The following is a 16,211-nucleotide window of genomic DNA, read 5'->3' on the forward strand; positions in this document are numbered from 1 at the left end:
CACGTGACTTGGAGACCCTGCTGGGGCCCCCTCATTCCGACTCTGGCCTGGCATCTCCTTGGCACCCTGCTTCCAGTGATTGCCACTCACCTCCCCACTCTGCCCACACTTCCTGGTCATCTCCCACAACTGAACCCACTCCATCGTGGCCCCCGTTTTCCAAGGGAGGGAGATCACACAGTTTCTGAGCTGTGGGAGGCGTTGGACATAATTATATCGGTGCCATAATTACAAAAGATCTTTGAGTGATTTTTCTCAGAAAGTCTCTTTTTCTTGATGACTTGCTTTGGCCTATTTATCAAATGAGAGCCCAGCAATCTGTTCCTTGGTTGCCTAGAAACTCTCAGCTCCGTTTTACACCCATTCACAGCAACAATCTCCAGCCTGCTTTTCTGCTTCTTGTCTGCATGGCAGCCCAGCCTTTCTAGAACCCTGTCGGTAATGTGGAAAAGGCACAAGCCTGACAGTCAGACAGATGTGGTTTTTGAATCCCGGCCTACCATAAACGAGTCAATGGGCACGCAATTTAACTTCTCCAAACACCAATTTCTCCATGTGAAAATAGAGATATAATACCTTGTCTCCAAGTGGGTTTTATCTTTGTTGAGACTCAATGAGCTAACGTCTGCACAGAAACCTACACCTGGTATGTGCTCAAAAGATGTGAATTCCCTTTCTTTTTTCTTTTTTAAATGAACCCATCCTAGCTGTGTTTTGCTTATGGGTGCATTTGCAGGTAGGCAAGGCATCCATTGTGAACAAAACAATAAACATTAAAATCGAGACTTTGTGGTACTTGACCCATAGCTGCTGGGACACCCAAATTTCAAGCAGTGGAATACTCAGAAGCTAGCCCTCCACAGGATGGGGTGAGTGCATGAGCCACAAATGCAAATTGGTTCTCTATCTCAGTTCCCCAAAACTGCTACGGGGATCCCCACGGCCAGCTCCCAAGTGAGAAATGTAGCTGAGGCTGCAAAACGTCGAGAATGGTCTCTGAGAAGATAAACAAGTGGAGAGCCAGAAGGGAATGTCACCACACTTGTGCCTGGCCCAGGAACACATGCTGTGCTGTTTCAAAATCTATGCCTGCAAATAAGTTTGTGCTGGTAAGTTTGAGTTATAAAACTAATTTCTTCTCATCTGAACCCATCTCTGGGATAGGCATGACTTTAAGCGAATGACAACTTCAACAGCACTCAGAAACAAACATCTGATTTACCAGAGGTAGACTGAAGCACTCTGTGTGGTGCCACAAACAGGTCTTCCTGTCACTTATGGGCCCATGTGATCTTCTCAGGAAGAGAGAAAGCCACGAGGGGACAAGTAACTGAAGAGAATCAAATTCAACAAATACTTATAGGAAGGGGAGCCACGTGTCCCAGTGATGTCTGCTGTCTGAAGACAGTTTTCAGAGGGCTCTTTTTTCACTCTTTTTATTGATATGCACGGTTACCAATTTCTTAGCGCTGCCAAAAAAGTACCACAAACTGGATGCCTTAAACAGAAATTTTGTCTCACGGTTCCGGACGCCAGAAGTCCAAGATGAAGGCACTGGCAGGGCCGGTTCCTTCTGAGGCAATGAGGGAAGATCTAGTCCACTCCTCCCTCCTAGCTGCTGGAGTTTGCTGGCACTCTGACCTTCTCTGGCTTGTGGAAGCATCACCCTGACCACGGTCTTCATGATCACATGGTGTTCTCCCTGGCTGCATGTGTGTCTAAAGCTTCCCTTTTTATAAGGACACTGGTCATTTTGAATTAGGGCCCCTCTATATGGACTATTAGTGAAGCTGAGGGAGACTGGAGTATCCGAGATTTTTGTTTACCAGAACACATTTTATTTCGTTTTTTAAAATATTTTATTTATTTATTCATGAGAAACACAGAGAGAGAGGCAGAGACATAGGCAGAGGGGGAAACAGGCTCCCTGACAGGAGCCCGATGCAGGACTCAATCCCAGGACTCCAGGATCATGACCCGAGCTGAAGGCAGATGCTCAACCACTGAGCCACCCAGGTGTCCCACTAGAACACATTTTAAAGTCCTCTTTGGTGTATCTGTTAGCCTCTCTCTAGCGTAAAACCAGATAGTTGTTGTTAAAGCTGATATGCTGTGGAGCACACACGGTCTGGTCAGGAATTTAAAATGAAAATACTTTAAGTTGCAAGTAATCAGTCATGGTAAGAGTACAACTTTAATTTAAGGTTGAGGAAATTTATTGAAGTAAGGCTATCATCAGTGTTCAAATGTTCCTGAAGAATGGTTTTCCTCATGTGGTTTATTAAAATTGTGTTGTGTTTGATAGAAGCAGCCTGAATTCCCATAAAATAAATAAAATAAAATGAAAATCCTGTGTCACGGGTTGAATTGTGAGACCCCCAAATTCATCTGTTGAAGTCCTAAGCCCTAGTACCCTAAGACAGGACTGTGTACAGAGAGGATCTTCAGAGAGGTGATTCAAGCTACAAGGCAGCTTTTAGGGCATGACCTAGTCTGATGTGTGTGGTGTTTTTAGAAGAGGAGATTGGTACAGACAGGGACAGCCCCCAGGAATGAGCCACATGAAGAAGATGCCACGTGGAAACAAAGGGAGGAAGTGCCCCCTGCGAGCCCAGGAGAGAGGCCTCAAGAGAAACCAAGCCCGCCCGCACCCTGGTCTCGGACTCTCAGCCTCCGGAACAGGTGAGAAACTAAATCTCTGTTATTCAAGCCACTGGGTCTATGCTTTTTTGTTGTGGCAGCACTCAGAAACTAATACATAGTGTTAATAGTTTAGGATCCTCCAGGTTCTTATTTGTTTGTTTGCCCATTTGCACCTAGTTTTGTTTTGCTTCTTAATATCTACCTTCAATATAAGACACAAATCCTTCCCCTTCCTGCCCCACAGTCATCTCCTCTTCCCATGGAGCCCTCGTTATAATTTGGAGTATGTGAATATATGCATAAAGAGGATTCTTTCTTATAAATCTTGTGGTATCATATATATTATTATGCACTTTTTAACTTAATTGTATGTCTCTGAGACATTCTGTATTTTAACATTTTCCTTATTGATATATTTTTAAATTGTTTACAGTGCTTGCTAGGAAAGCCTTTACTTAAAAAAAAATAGCTCTTTATGTCTAGTTAGTAGTTTATATAGTCCAGTTTCTTTAAATTCATGAGGGAACAGGAACAGTTTTATCAGCTTGAATAAACTGCCATGCCTTTGACAAATGCAAAAATAACCAAAATCCTCGGTTCAAGAATTCAGTGGGGCCATATTCCTTCATGTCATAGTTTCAATGATAAGAAACAAAACCCAAAACTCCAGTAGAGCAATGCTGCTTTCTTCAACATGTACAACTTACACCCAAACCCAAGTTGATTTCTGATTTATTGGTGCTTAATTCCCTAAAATGTCAATTGAGTGTTGCCAGTAAGGCCTGGTGGGGATCCACTTCTTTGTTCTTTAGTTCCAGTCTTGGGAAGGTACAAGGCCTGGCCACCATTTGCATTTTATTGTAACTTGGTATGGGGCCAAATTGTTTTGCATTAAAGTCAAATCCTAGGTTAAGAAAGGCTGATACCATTTACTTCTGACAGTGAGTGACATATGAGCTGTGACAGCCCCTCTGATTTGCCATTACCTTGGAGAGATTTAGCTGTGTTTTACAATACTTTCCATACATACTATTGTTTTATTCTATTTCCAAAGGGTATTTACTTTAACGAGGCATGAATGTTTTGTCAATTATTATTTGCACATTTTACCCATTCAATTTAGCAGTGGCTAGCTTTTATTGGAGGCAAACACAGTAATCTGAAAGAATGTGTGCCGATTAAAACAAATCTATGAGTTTTAGTTAAAAATCCATTTGAGGCAAGCTGTGTACAGAATGTCCTAATGCGAGTTGATAGTAAGTTCCAACTAGGTTGTCGTTAGAATACACCACTTTAACTAAATACAGTGATAATTTAAGTATTTTAAATATTTAGAATACTGATTAAAATGTGACTTCTGTGGTGGCGGACGCTGAAAGCAATAAACACTTTCATTTTCAGGTGCCATCAACACAACCGTATCAGAGCTCTCTCCAAAGCTCTGCCATGTTCTCAGCAGATCATGAATCCACCACAAAGCTGCAGTGACAGAGAGTTGAGTTAGGTATCTGAGAACCTTAACCAGTGGTAGCAGTGTTAGCAGCAAGAGCAGGAGTACTTATTATACAACTTAATAACTGGAATATCTGCAATTAAATTTTTTATAGGAACTTGAGCTTGATGAAAGCCTCCCTAGATGTTCCCAGAGATGAGGTTCTCCTCACCTCACCTCCTAGTGGATTAACCATCCTTGAAGGCAAGAGTGAGAAAGAGAAGACCCTTCTCCATTTTATATTGGGCTAAGAGCAAGCTGTAGAAGGGAGGGTGCCTCTGAATGGTAGCCAAGTCTGTTGTCAAAATCACTCTTCACCGTCTGCAGCCCACAACAGGACTCTGAAGTTTCATCACAGTTTTAGTACAACACAAAACCACTTTGATTCTTCCTCCTTTTCTCTTAGAAAGGCTGAGGCTGTGTTTTTGGTGGTTCCTGCCTTGAGCTAGGGAGACAGAGCCAAAAAAGGATTTGGTGTCAGACTAGCATGGGCTCAGCTCCTGGTCCCTACACACAGTAGCTGATGGACCTTGGGAAAACTACCTAACCTCTCTAAACCCTAGTGCCCTCAACTGAAATGGAGTACCAGTGCCACCCACACCATAGGTAATGTAGTGATTGACCTTGTAGTGATTGACCACATGTGACACGAAGGTCTATCCTCTTCCTCTGGATGAAAAGCCACATGACCTCAGTTTGGATCAGGCATACCAGCCCAGGCAAGATTGGAGCAGGTGAGCTATGAACACCTTGATCAACAAACCTGATCAAGGTCAAACTTTCCAATCAGTGTGAAGCATCATGTAATAAACAGGGTGCCTAATGGCTGGCCAGTCTCCTCCTCTCACTGCTGCTGGCTGCTGGGGCCAAGCAAGAATAGTGATCACAGGACTTGAAACCAAACAACAAAGTGGGCATGTTGTCAATATCACTTTACATTTGTTAATAATAAAGTATTGACATTAACACTGATAATGTTTTAAAGATATTATTATGAGGGAGAGAGAGAGAGAGAGCATGATTGGGGGGGGTGGGCAGAGGGAGAAGCAGACTCCCTGATGGGCAGGAAGCCCAACCCAGGACTCAATCCCAGGACCCTGAGATCATGAGCTGAGGCAGTTGCTTAACCAATGAGCCACTCAGGCACCCTGGCATTAACACTGATATTTTTATGACTGCAAAATGTATTAAATAAAAAAATTGTGAAAACAAATATTTTATACCTTACACATCAGAGAAATTATAGACATATTGCAAGTAGCAAGAAAAGCACTTATAATTGTTTCTCTATTATTCAAACATTAAATTATTAGGCAACCTCACTAAAAATTGAAGTGTTTGGAAAATAAGCAAAAACTGTGTAAAAGGAAACACACTAATTATCAATAATTGATCTTTTTTTTTCAGAGCTCTTTCTTAAGAAACAAAGTGGTCCCATGATACCACTGTCAAATGGTGAACACAGGGGATCCCTGGGTGGCTCAGCGGTTTAGCGCCTGCCTTTGGCCCAGGGTGTGATCCTGGAGTCCCCGAATCGAGTCCCACGTCGGGCTCCCGGCATGGAGCCTGCTTCTCCCTCCTCCTGTGTCTCTGCCTCTCTCTCTCTCCCTCTCTCTCTCTCTGTGTGTCTATCATAAAGAAATAAATAAATCTTAAAAAAAAAAAGATGGTGAACACAGCTACCGGGAAAGCTTGTTTTCATCTTCTGCTAATCTAAGAAATTGTCAGAAGATGGCTATAAACCAGATTCTGTCCTTCACATAATCTTGCCCCCTATTTGATAACTCGAAAGATTCTTTTAAAATAACTTGTTGGGCCTTGCGGGGAGGATGGTGGTCAGGAGCTGAAAGTTTTTGCTGACAGCAAAGTCATAGTTTTATCCCCTCAAAGAGCATCTCAGTTTTATCTTACCCTTTTTGCTTTGTTGCCTGTAGAGATTCTAATTCAGTTTCCATATTAATCTCAAGGATATTCCACATATATCTTGCTTACTAGAAACTTTTGAAATTGGAGTAAGAGTCTTCCCATAGACATTCTCCTGCTCTTCTCTACAGAAATGCAAGCTTTTGTTCTATTTGAAAATTAATCCAGCATGGAATTCTCTGAGTACATCTTAAGAAAATGTATGATCCCAATTCCAAATTATTTAAATATTTTCCAAAAAACCTCCACCCACAAAAGTATCTATAGTTCAGTAGTCAAAACTAGAGCCTTCAGTGACATACTATTCATGATCTTTGATGCTATTTTTATGTTATTCATGCAAAAACCATTCCTTGAGCACATATTATCTGCCAGGTGTTCTGCTAGGCATTCAGGATAAGTGACAGATGTTATTATTCCTGTCTTTGTGATGCTTATGGTCTAATATGAAGGTCAATAGACAATTAAATGAACAAATAATTGCAAATGATGATATGTACATGGAAGGAAATGACAGAATGCTAGAGCAGAGAATAAGGTGATCAACAATGGTCTTTTTGAGGAAGTGACATTTTGGCTGAGTCACAACTCAAAGATGACAATGAATAGGCAATAGAAGAAAGTCGTTCAGGCAGAAGGAAAAGTGAGTGCAAAGGCCCTGGGGCAGGAAAAAGCTTTGTGTATTCTAAGAATTTAGGAATGGCCTGTGTGCCTGAGACAGAGTGAGTGAGTAAGAGACAGGCAGGGATAAGGTCATAAAGTTAAGAGGAATTAGAAGAGGCAGCACCTGGGGGATTTGGAGATGCTGACCTTTATCGTTAGGGCAGTGGAACATCATTGAAGGATTCTGAGTAGCGAACTGACATCATTTGCCTTGCAAAGAATACTCTGTGGAAAATACATTGGAACAGGCAAAAGAAGAAGTAGTGAGACCAGTTAGAAGGCCACTTGATTAACCACAGGAGACCTGAGAGTAGTAGCTTTGACCCAGATTGTGTGGTGGAGACCTCAGGGAAACAGGCTCACAGCAGATCAATTTGAAGGTCAGCCAACAGGACTTGCTATTGGGTTTGATAGAGAAGAAGGGAAATGCAAGGGATCAAGGATGGTCCCCAGTAACTTGGGGGCATTAGGTGGGAGATGGCAGGGGCTTCATACTGAGAAATGAGAGAGAGCCAAATGTGGACCAAGGGGGCTGGGGTAGGCAGAAAAACATCAAGGGTCCTGTAGGCCTATTTTATATATTAAGTTTGAGATGCCAAGGAGCCACCTAAGTTGAAATGTTGGTAAATGAAACTACTTAAGGAGAAAGCACAGGAAGAGGCTGGAAGAGGGGGCCCAGACCAAGCCTAGACAGAGTCCAACATTGAGGGAACAAAAGGAGGAGAGAAGCCAGCAGAACAGAATGACCAATGGGTCAGAGCAGCAAAAGCAAAACAAGGACAGTGGGGTGTCCTCGACGCCAAAGGAACAGTGCTTCAAGAAGAAAGAGGTGGTCAAGCGTATCTGAAATGTCGACATAAAGACCAACAAGTCCATTAGATTGAACAATACGGAGGTTGTCGGTAATCTAGCCACACAGTTTCAGAGTAAAAGCAGGTATGGGCAGTGAGGAAGCAGGTACAGCCTGTGTAAACAGCCTTTCTGTGTCTTATTTGCCAAGCAGGGGAGTCCAGGACAGAGCCCCACATCACTGGGCAAGAAGACAGAACAGTCATTTCCTCTCCAACTTCATCACCACTATCCTCATAATTGCACTGGTGTGGGCAGGTAAGAGATGGAACCACTTGCTTTTGACCTCTAAGGTAGACAACTGCTCATTTCTTGGCCAGAGACACCTCCTGCTTCTTCCGTTAACAAGCCCCAACCCTCCCTCCACACCATTTTCACATGGGCTAGCTCAAGTTGTGTTTCTATCACTCACAACTGAGACACCCTGACTACCACACCCTTTCTTCTCACATGGCTCGAGGCCAGCTTTTCTTGGCTTTCTCGCTTAGCCAGCAATGAAGTAGGACATGAAAAAGCCTACGAAACATCAGAGGACAGGAAATGAAGGAGAACTTGTAAGGATACAGTCATGCTCACATTTTTATTTTTCAAATTGTATTTTGTTAAACTAACCATGTTATAGGAAATTGCCAATAAAGTAATATTGATCTTTCAAAGCAACGCAGAGCTATAGGAACAGATTATGTGGCTGTTACTGCAGTTGCAGAGTGGCTTTACTTTGTACATGCCCTCTGTGATGGCCTGGCGGAAAGGATGTGTACTACATGTAAGAAAAGGAGTGGAGCGATTTCATTAAAGCTAAGATGCTAGAGCATGAAGATTCCAGCTCTTATGTAACTGAAGAAGGGTAGGAATTGCATTTCAGGAACAAAAGGAAATAAGTGAAATAAGATGCCACAAATGTAACTGATTCTCATCACCAGCCAGTTAAACTCTCTTTTGCAGATTGGGCCTCTCTTCTCCATTTGCAGCAAAGCTTCAAAGCTGCAGGCTGGCATCAGGCCATCAGAGTCACTCAAACCACAATGATGACATTTCCTGGAGTTCAGCATCCAGCCTTCTTCCCCCTCTCCCCTCATCGTGCCTGGTCCTGTCACCAAAACGAAGAAAGATGGGAAAGAAGAATATTGTTTCCTTTACCCTTCAAAGTTCCCTGGGCCTCCCAGGAATAGAATATATTCCCCAACTTTCCCCAAATCTCTATGTCCCAACACTTCCAGGCAGTTATAAGCCATGGGCATCCGGGCAGACCCAGAAGAACATATGTCTTTTTCTCTAAAAGCCCTTGTGGAAAGTCCCCACTATTCTGTGGGAGGAGGAACAGTGTCTGCTTTGTTCATTGTCTATTTCCACTGCCTAGTACAGTGCCCGGTCCAGGATCAACAATAGTGTTTCTTTAATGAATAAACAGGCCAATGAGTGAAGCTTTCCAAGTGATATATTCAAATGCTAAACACTTGGTCTCTATGTCCATGTGCTTCCATTTGTTGCTAAAGAAGTTTCCCCTATTTGTTTTTGTATCTTTATTCCTTGGGAGCAAGAAATCAAAACAACGAAATGACTTTTTGCTGGATCACGAAGCATGAAAGTAAAAGCGTCAGAGCTTGGCAAGTCTGTGAGGCCGATGACAGCTTTGATGTGTTGACTTCTCTTCCAGGGTCTTCGTCACAATCTCCGTGTCCCTTCCCACCTCTCCATTTCATTGACATCCAACTACCTTTGCCCTGATCTCCGGGACTCAGCTGATCTCCGGGACTCAGCTGTGAATTCAGCTGCCTAATGTATAGTTCATGAAGACTGAACTCTTTTTAGATTATCTGATGTTGGTAGAAGATTCTGGAACTCAAAGGAATAACATCAAATGTGAAAACTTCCAAAGGGTGGGAGAGGGTGATTTAGAAGGACTTAATTGTCCCACCTCAAATTTTTCCAAATAGGCCTTTATGTATTCTGGCCATTCATAAGGTCAGCTCTCCTCATTGTTCACTCTGATGGACCAAATTGGATCAGGACCCAGAGTTGCAAGTGGGAGGGCCAGAGAAAGAGAGAGAGAATCTCAAGCAGACTCCATGCTGAGCATGGTGCCCGATGTGGGGCTTGATCTCAAGACCCTGAGATCATGACCTGATTCAAAACCAAGGGTCAGATGCCCAGCTGACGGTGCCACCCAGGCACCCCACAAGATCATCTTGAATGAGTAACTACCATCCCTGCGTCCAGCCATCCATTCATCCATCTATCTCATCCATTCATTCGTTCATTCACTGAAGACCAGTGGTGAGAAAGACAGGGACACATCAGTTCTCTAGCAACTTACAGATTCGGGGAGAAAGCGATAGTAACCATATAATCAGCAACAGAAAGAAGCACCTTGGATAAAAGGAGTCAGGCTTGGGGAGTTTATACAGAGGAAACAAGGAGGCAGGAGGGTGGGGAGGCAGGGAGCAATCTAGAGGTCCTTTCCAGAGGAAGGAGGAATGGGAGTCAAGGGTGGATGGAAGGAAGGTCCAATGGGAGAAAGAGCTTTTTGAAGGTATCTAGAGCAGGCTGGAGAGGCTGGCGTTCAAACCTCCAGGTAGACAATTAGCTGGAAAGGCAAAAGCTAGACCATTCAAGCTCTTTGGGACAATATTTAAGATTGTATTCTTTATCTTAAGTTCAACAGGAAATTGTTGAATAGTTTTAAGTGGGTGAAGAGCAGGGGCATTATCCTGCAATGAAGTGTTTTTCAAATATATTCATGTTTTGCTGTGCTTTTCTTCTTTTGCATTTCTAAACCAGCTCATCTATTCCTGGGGAGAATTAAGAGTGCTTTCCTGGATAGTAAAAGTAAAGACAAAGATTGTGTCAAGGTTCAACCACTGACTTTCACTTCAGAGATAATAGTTGTAAAAGCCAAAGCTTTGATTTGTACAAGCAGAGCTCTTAGTGAATAAAAAAGCAACGTCCTGAAGAGATCAGGGGACTGAAGTTCACTTAAATGAGTAGATAATAAACTGGACTCTCCCGTGGGAGGAGGGAAGTGATGAGAAGCAAGAGTGCTGAGGTCAAAGGCATTTCCTGGCCAGCAGCAACCACATAGAGGGCAGCATCAGCATGGAGACACTGCCACACCTCTGTCCCAGCAAGCATCAGAGAGCCAGGTGGGGACCTAGCAACACCTGAAGACTGTACCTGTTGGAGAGCCGTGCTGTCTGAAGGTGGCCTGGCCTGAGCTGTCTTTCTCACTGTCTGCACTTCACCCATCAGTTGCCCAGCAGGAGTGATAATCACCTTTCAACTCACACAAACTATCCCCCGAGCTCACAACACACACAGTTCCCTTTCCCAGAGCAGTAAAATAGCAACCAGGATATAGTCAAATGGGGCACAGTGACAGACACTGTGGATGGGAAAGTCCCCTCATTATCTGTACAGGGGTGAGAGTAACAGAATCACTCAGATCAAGATAGTGGCGAACCCTAGCCCTGTTATAAATGAGATTGGTTATTTTCAAAGGTTAATCTGGCTGCTGGATGGGGAGCTGAATGTCAAGGGGCCAGAGCTGAAGGTCTGTGTGACCAGACCAGAGCTTATTGCAGTGGTGCACACAAAAAGTGGCCATAGCTTGGGCTAAGATGGTGACACTGGGACTGGAGGGAAGTGATTGGATTCCAGAGATGTAACTGAAGGAGCAGATAAGGATGTACAAGGTAACTGCATTAATTAGGTTTCTGCCACAATGGAACAACAGTTACAATGGTTTCCACTGTAATGTTGAATAACAACCCCCAATTCTCAGTAGCTTAGAGTAACCCTTTATTTTTTCCTTGTTAGAAGTCTCTAGGTAGGTTAGGCATTTCTGCCTCCAGTCACAGTTGGTCCATATGTCTCTTTTTTAAGGACTAATAGTTATATGGGGGCAAGCTTTTCCATGGCAGACAGCAGAAGGGCAAGAGCCAAGTGAAAACAGGCAAGTATATTTCAAGCCTCTAGCTGGACAAGGCCCAGAAATTGTCTACTCGTATACCATTGGCCAAAGGATACCAATTGACAAAGCCCAAAGACAGTGGGGGCAGGGAATTAAACTGCCACAAAGAAGCCATGGCAAGGATGAATTGTGAACCAGCTATCTATCTATCTTAAGAATCCAGGATGGCTCCTAGGTTTCTCGCTTGCCCAGCTAGATATAGCGTGGTGCCCCTCCCTGAGAAAGGAAACACAAAAAATAGAACAGGCCTGGGGGAGACCATGTGCTCAGTCTTGGATATTTGGTTTGAGATGTCTTTGCATACCAAAGTGGCAGGAGCTGTAGAGAAGGCTGACCTGGGAGTATATATACATTTGGGAGATGATAGCAAAGACTACCATTCACGCATCCCTTCTTTGTCAGTATTAGAACATCTCATTTCTGCCTGGCCACCATATATTCCAAACCTTTCTGGAGCTGGGGTAGTCGCCTGGCTAAATATTAACCAATGAAATATAGAAAGTGTCAAGCATGACGTCCATAAAGAATCCTAACTGGAAAGACACATTTATGTCTCCCTGCCGGCAGACATGTGGTTGTGGTGGCTTAAACCCAAGGCTCCATCTTGGAGTATGAGGTAAAGGTCCGATGTTGAGAATGGCAGAACAACAAGACAGGAGACAAGTCCCTAAAAAGAAATGCATTTTTATAATATTTTGAATTACTGTCAACTCTGGTCAAACCCCGTCCTAACAGTCACAAGAGTCATGGGAGCAAGGAAATGCTGGAAGCCACTGAATATAATATCAAGTTTCCAAGAAAAGAGTATGGAATGAGAAGTGAGGAGAGCCTAGGATGGGGCTTCTGGCAGCTCCAGCGTGTCACTGCCATGTAGAGATGGGGACCATCTATGACAGAAAGACACAGGCTGAGGGACGCCTGGGTGGCTCAGTGTGAGCATCTGCCTCCAGCTTGAGGTATGATTCCAGGGTCCTGGGATCAAGTCCCACATCGGGCTCCCTGCATGGAGCCTGCTTCTCCCTCTGCCTGTGTCTCTGCCTCTCTCTCTGTCTCTCATGAATGAATAAATAAAATCTTAAAAAGAAAAAAAGACAGACAGACACAGGCTGAGAGGTAGGAGAGTGAGACTGGGTTGCCATGGACATGGAAGGGTGAGAGTGTTTTAAGGAGGCGGAAGTGGTCAAAAATGGGAATCCAGCCAACAAGTCAATGGCAGAGGGTAAGTATGACCCAAATTCAGAATATGACCAGGACATGAGGGCATCATGGTCTTAGATCTGCAAATGGTATCCTCTGAAGGACTTAGGGATAAAATAAGACTCTCTTAGGGCTATTAAAACATAGTTCTTAAAAAAAACCCCACATAATTCTAAATATTCTTAAACCACTAACTGCCCAGAGTACTACTGTTCAGGATGTGTTAAGAGGAAAATGACTCCATTCTAGCCTTCGGATAGAAGATAAGCAGAAGTGATGGAAAAAACAGGTGAGCCTCAACATGACTTCTTATCCTGACACATCAGGTTTTCCTCTCCAGTCCTCTTCTTTGCTTCCACCTATACCTTCTGCTCAGCTTCTAACAAGCTTCCACCTGGCTGTTCCCCTGTCCTGTGCTCACACTGCTTCTCATTTTCTTCTCTTATGAAAGACATGATAACATCACTTTCTTGCTCAAAATCCTTCCAGGACTCTCCACTGACTATGTTTTAGAGTTTAAATTCCTTGATCAGGCATATTCACCTTTCAAGATTCAACTCTGACTTTTCTCTTTCATCTCTCTCTGTACATCTGCCTCGGCCATATCAGAATATGAGCTCTAGTCAACCTCTAACTGCAGGCACGTGGAAAACCCTCCAGGGAGCACCACTCATCAGTGACCAGTCAGAACAAAAAAACATAAAACACTGCTGCTATAAGACATGAAGTTTTTGGATGGTATGCTGCAAAGATGTAGATACCCAGGACAGAAATGAGTAACGGGAGTGGGGTGTTGCCATTAAAAACTTGAACCAGATGATACTGGCTTTGGAATGGGCCGTGGCCTCCAGAGTCTCAGGAAGATTGTTTTTTGGCTCCATGAGAACAGTGAGAAAATTATTGACAATGAGAAAATCGTTGTTGGAAGCTGGAGATAAGACAGGAGAGATGTGGCGGTAGAAAGTTGGCAAGGCTGCCACCTGCAGTAATGTGGAAAATAAAAGATATAACTGATGGAGAGTGAAACTGGCTAAGGAGATTTCAGGCAGGCTGTTGGAAATGTCAACTGAATCCTCTTAGCCATGGATGACAAGGGGCAGATAGAAATGAACAGGAAGAGGAAACTGTTAGGTTTCAGGTATAATTTAGAGAAAATGAAGAGAATCCAGGACTTTCTAGTTTCCAAATCCAACTGCCTGACGTTCGCACCCTCCCCAGAGAGCAAATTATTCACAAAGTAGGTTGACCGAAGACGCTCTCAAGGATGTGGCTCTATTTTCAGACTTCAGAAACACTCAAGGGTGTGCCTCCTAGACCTCTCAGCTAGCCAAGCAATTTCTAAGAATTTTAACGGTGCCCCAGAGAGTCCTAACTTTAAGCCTGAACCAGACAGGGTCCTGTCTCCAAAATATTTGTGAGTGTGGCTTTAGTAAATTCCACACAATTCCTAGGAAACCCATAACGTGCTTATGAGTTTGAACTGATGACTGCACCACCAGTCTGTACTAAAATGGGCAGAGATGATTAAAAAATGGAAAGAAGCCTCTAGACCTTCAAATTTATATGGGCAGGAAGCAGGCAAGGGAAGCTATTCACTGGCAAATAGGAACCATTTCTAGTAGCAAAGAAAAGGGTGATTCAGAGCATAGAACCATGGAAAGTAAATCCCCGAAGGCAGGGCTATGCCCCAAGATAGAACAGGACACATATATCTGGCTGTATTTCAGAATTGCTATAGACCAGTGACTTCTATATGCCTCCCATTCCCCACTGCTTTTTTTTTTTTCTCATTAAAAGCACTTTAACGTCAGCCTGAATTTCTAAAAGCATGTAAAATCCCCCTGCCTTTTTTGAGCAAGAGTGTCTCCTACAGGTATCTTGTACACCCCATTGTATATTTGTAGCACATGTGTAGGGAGCAGATAGCCTGTCTTTTTAGTTCACAGGTATTCCTGTTGACAGGAAACTATTTGAGGAACCCCACCTGAGGAGGGAGCCAGTTGTGCCTGCACTGTATTTAGATGACAGGCCTTCCCATCTGATCCTCATAAGCTTTGGGAGCACTGCAAAAGGGTGACAATATTTTTGCATGTGGGAAAGATGTGAATTATTGTGCCTGGGGGGAAGATAGAATTTTCCAAAGACAGTCACAATGATATCTCCATCCCACAAACTCTTCTGCATTGGGAACTCACCACTGCTTCAGCAAGAGATGAAGATGATTTCTCTCTGCCTGCTTCTACTAAGAAGGTCTTGTGTCAGCTTTGACCAATAGAATATGGCAGAAATGGGGCCCAACCTACACAGAAGGGCCACAGCCAACAACCCAAACAACTGCATAAGTTGTCAGCTACATGAATGCACCATCTTGGATGTCCAGCGCTGACCAACCCCTCCAATGACTGCAGCCCCAGCCAACATTGACCAAAACCATGTGAGGGACTCTGAGTGAGAACTACTCACCGAGCCCAGTCAACTCCCAGAGCCATAGAAATAATAAAAAGTTTTGAAGTGGTTAAGTCTTCAATACTTGTTCATTGAATTTGCAACACAATTCACTGCAGCTTAGAATTTTTTTAATAAATTAATTTTTTATTGGTGTCCAATTTACCAACATACAGAATAACACCCAGTGCTCATCCCGTTAAGTGCCCCCCTCAGTGCCCGTCACCCATTCACCCCCACCCCCCGCCCTCCTCCCCTTCCACCACCCCTAGTTCGTTTCCCAGAGTTAGGAGTCTTTATGTTCTGTCTCCCTTTCTGATATTTCCCACACATTTCTTCTCCCTTCCCTTATATTCCCTTTCACTATTATTTATATTCCCCAAATGAATGAGAACATACACTGTTTGTCCTTCTCCGACTGACTTACTTCACTCAGCATAATACCCTCCAGGTCCATCCATGTTGAAGCAAATGGTGGGTATTTGTCATTTCTAATGGCTGAGGAATATTCCATTGTATACATAAACCACATCTTCTTTATCCATTCATCTTTCGAGGGACACCGAGGCTCCTTCCACAGTTTGGCTATTGTGGCCATTGCTGCTAGAAACATCGGGGTGCAGGTGTCCCGGCGTTTCATTGCATCTGAATCTTTGGGGTAAGTCCCCAACAGTGCAATTGCTGGGTCTAGGGCAGGTCTATTTTTAACCCTTTGAGGAACCTCCACACAGTTTTCCAGAGTGGCTGCACCATTTCACATTCCCACCAACAGTGCAAGAGGGTTCCCTTTTCTCCGCATCCTCTCCAACATTTGTTATTTCCTGCCTTGTTATTTTTCCCCATTCTCACTGGTGTCAGGTGGTATCTCACTGTGGTTTTGATTTGTATTTCCCTGATGGCAAGTGATGCAGAGCATTTTCTCATGTGCATGTTGGCCATGTCTATGTCTTCCTCTGTGAGATTTCTCTTCATGTCTTTTGCCCATTTCATGATTGGATTGTTTGTTTCTTTGGTGTTGAGTTTAATAAG

General features: G+C 43.6%; 1 protein-coding gene across 14 annotated transcripts; it reads left to right on the forward strand.

Annotated features, from left to right (window-relative positions):
* Positions 1–936: 936 nt before the first annotated feature.
* LOC144295767 (uncharacterized) lies at positions 937–15,264 on the forward strand. Of its 14 annotated transcripts, none has more exons than XR_013362868.1 (5): positions 937–1,109; positions 2,516–2,682; positions 4,251–4,869; positions 7,725–7,828; positions 10,352–15,264. XR_013362868.1 is itself a non-coding variant. In XM_077868233.1 (4 exons), exons 1-4 carry the CDS (start codon positions 990–992, stop codon positions 10,504–10,506), a joined length of 549 nt encoding a protein of 182 aa, XP_077724359.1. In that variant the 5' UTR covers positions 937–989; the 3' UTR covers positions 10,507–15,264. The 14 variants fall into 14 exon arrangements, 8 of the variants coding, with proteins under 8 accessions (XP_077724359.1, XP_077724360.1, XP_077724357.1 ...); XR_013362864.1 differs by lacking the exon at positions 4,251–4,869 and adding an exon at positions 8,542–9,847 and having other exon boundaries at positions 7,722–7,828; XR_013362866.1 differs by lacking the exon at positions 10,352–15,264 and adding an exon at positions 8,516–10,307.
* Positions 15,265–16,211: the final 947 nt, after the last annotated feature.

This window comes from Canis aureus, chromosome 24 (assembly GCF_053574225.1).
Source record: "Canis aureus isolate CA01 chromosome 24, VMU_Caureus_v.1.0, whole genome shotgun sequence".
Taxonomy (NCBI): domain Eukaryota; kingdom Metazoa; phylum Chordata; class Mammalia; order Carnivora; family Canidae; genus Canis; species Canis aureus.